Consider the following 2,500-nt stretch of genomic DNA (forward strand, 5'->3'; position numbering starts at 1 on the left):
CCCAGTCTATTCTCAAGCACGACAATAAATTTAAATTGACATTTGTTCAGCTACGCTCAGCATTTCTCAAAAGAATACTCTTTTGCTGAAAAGGGGCCAGAAATTTGAGAACAAAAGTTTAAATTCAAAGAATAAAGTGACATGCCATTGTTTTGAAATTATCCATTTGCTTATAAAACAGTAACGCCTGCGACTCATGCTAAAGATATGCAAACCTTTCTTCGCTTTTTAAACACTTTCACATTTCCGGTATCCTCTTCAAAAATTTGCAGCTGTTTTTAAAAAAAAATACCAGTCACTGCTCCCAGTTTCCACACCAGCACTCGCTTTCTCGCTGAAACTCCTAGTATTTACATTAACATTCGTAGTTCTACAAAATTAATAATTTTGGTTATCATCACTTAAACAAGATAGATTTTTGCAAAACAAGGGTAGTATGTTTTATTAAAAAATGTATTCTCGGTTTTCACATGACGTCACGACCGCCATGTTGGTGCCCTAAACAAAGAAAAGGCGGCCATGTTGGTGCCCCGACCAAATCCTCCGGGAATTTAACTCTATTATTATGCAAACGCTTCCTTTTGTTTTCGTTGAAAAACATGGCTGTTGATCACGTGAGTGAAAACCAGCAATACGCTTTTTGTACAAAGGAATGAAAAGTTCACCGCCGTTGATGCGAAAAGGTGATAATTATCCACACGAACCCATTTCCCCGTGAGGCAATTTTATTTTCACTTAAAATGGAACACCATCTTTTTCCGCCAACTTAGCTGACATATCGTGTTAAACTTCGTTCTCACAGGGAAACCATCTAGAATTCGCATTGATTTATGCGATTGAAATGAATCGGTCTTTGAACCTTTCTGGAAATTAATCGTTCCAATTTTCCGCATTCTTTAAGTGCTTATTGTTTGTGCTTTTGGGTCATTGCTCTCGAGAGGTACGTTTAGGCATGATTTTCCAACCAGCACCCCGCAAGCGCACAATAAAAAATACGACAAATTACAGAGTAAATATAAGAAGAAAAATAAAATTTATGACAATTAAACAAAATATTAAGTCATTCGAAATATCGTTGTTTCCGGACTCACGGATGATAACTGATTATGAAGTGTAATATGCTAATCAGTGTTTATTTCAACTAAACGTTTTTCTTTTCAGATGAGAAATTTTACCTCAAATCTTATACTACTGTGAAGCGCATGAAATGTAACTTACAGTATCAGTCAACAAATCGACAAACCTTGAGAGATGAATATCTTCCAACCTTTTCTCTTTTCTCGTATCTTGCTCATTTTTGTATGACACGTGTTTGTCTCCTGAAAGTCCACGAATTTTGTATGGGATAACAGCATTCAGGATCATGAATATTATAAAAAGGATCTGAAAAGTGGTAATATATATTTACACAAAATATTAGGATTGTTGAGTTTTCATCGAGACTCATCTGTAATGATTTATACCCTTGTGCGGAGTTCTGCTCTTTGATTTATCAGCAACTGCCAAATCGGAATTATTGCTTTTGTTGCCTCGTTTAAGCTGTGAGCATTTGTCAGTACAATCTTAACAGTTTTAGAAGGAACAATTATTGTATTCTAGGAAAGCGACACCGGCCGGTGGGTTTCGACTGAATTGGATGGAACCACATGTGATGTTTAAGAAGTTGTAAAACAAACAGCAGTAATTTTTGGGTGCCTGCCTCACAACTTGGAGTATACTGAATGTTGGTTGGAAGATGATGCAACTGCCCAACATTGCTGAGACCGTCGGATTGTGTTCTTTGTGTCTAAGAAGACGCCAAGAATGAAAGCTCTGTAGGTGGAAGTATGTTAATGAATCGAACAAATCAACTTGCCTGATTGACCTTCATCGTCGAAAAGTACACAAACTCTTCGTCCTCTGAGACAAAAATTGCTGAGTAACAAACTCTTGAGACTGCTAATCAACTGATGCCTAAAGGCGCTGAAAATTGTGTGATATACTTTCGCATTCAAACAATAAATACTAATTATGTCTAGGTTACCGGAATTTTGAAAAGAGGTGTTGTTAAGTGGCAACAGATATTGTTCTGTGATAACTCAAGCGTCACGATAATGTATTTTAAATGTTGCTGTCATTTGCCACAAAGGGAACTACGGCCTCAAGTGTATAATTTTCAAACAAATCACGTTTTGAAAGAACTATGAAAGGACACTTAGTCGGCGGTCTTTGATTTGCAAACGTAGCAAGCCGCAATAATGATATTGTTTGGATTTTATGTGTGAAGTGTTGGCAAGTTAAACATAAGTATTTTGAACAAACATGCATCGTTCGGCAGCGTTTTTCAAAGTGTCCAAATGACCTGGACGCGATCGATGTAGGTTTCTAATAACTTAATGACTGGCACGTTTTCGGCATCCACTTCCAAACAGCTGTTAAACATTATTTAACTCTAAGCACTCATTTTAAAACGTATAGGATTCAAAACGTGTGATAACGAGAAAGCTTGCCTCAATAGTCG

At 36.9% G+C, this 2,500-nt stretch overlaps 1 protein-coding gene across 1 annotated transcript in view; it reads right to left on the reverse strand.

The window, feature by feature from the left end:
* Window positions 1-2,017, reverse strand: part of LOC138048029 (uncharacterized) — a 19,146-nt gene extending 17,129 nt beyond the window's left edge. Inside the window, exons 1-2 of the mRNA XM_068894579.1 lie at window positions 1,856-2,017; window positions 1,244-1,383 (exon numbers count right to left, since the gene is read on the reverse strand). Of these exons, the coding sequence (XP_068750680.1) occupies window positions 1,244-1,383; window positions 1,856-1,870 (155 nt within the window). The 5' untranslated portion in view covers window positions 1,871-2,017. The remainder of the gene's footprint in view (window positions 1-1,243; window positions 1,384-1,855) is intronic.
* Between the last annotated feature and the right edge of the window lie 483 nt (window positions 2,018-2,500).

The sequence above is a fragment of the Montipora capricornis genome, chromosome 1, assembly GCF_036669925.1.
Source record: "Montipora capricornis isolate CH-2021 chromosome 1, ASM3666992v2, whole genome shotgun sequence".
NCBI lineage: Eukaryota > Metazoa > Cnidaria > Anthozoa > Scleractinia > Acroporidae > Montipora > Montipora capricornis.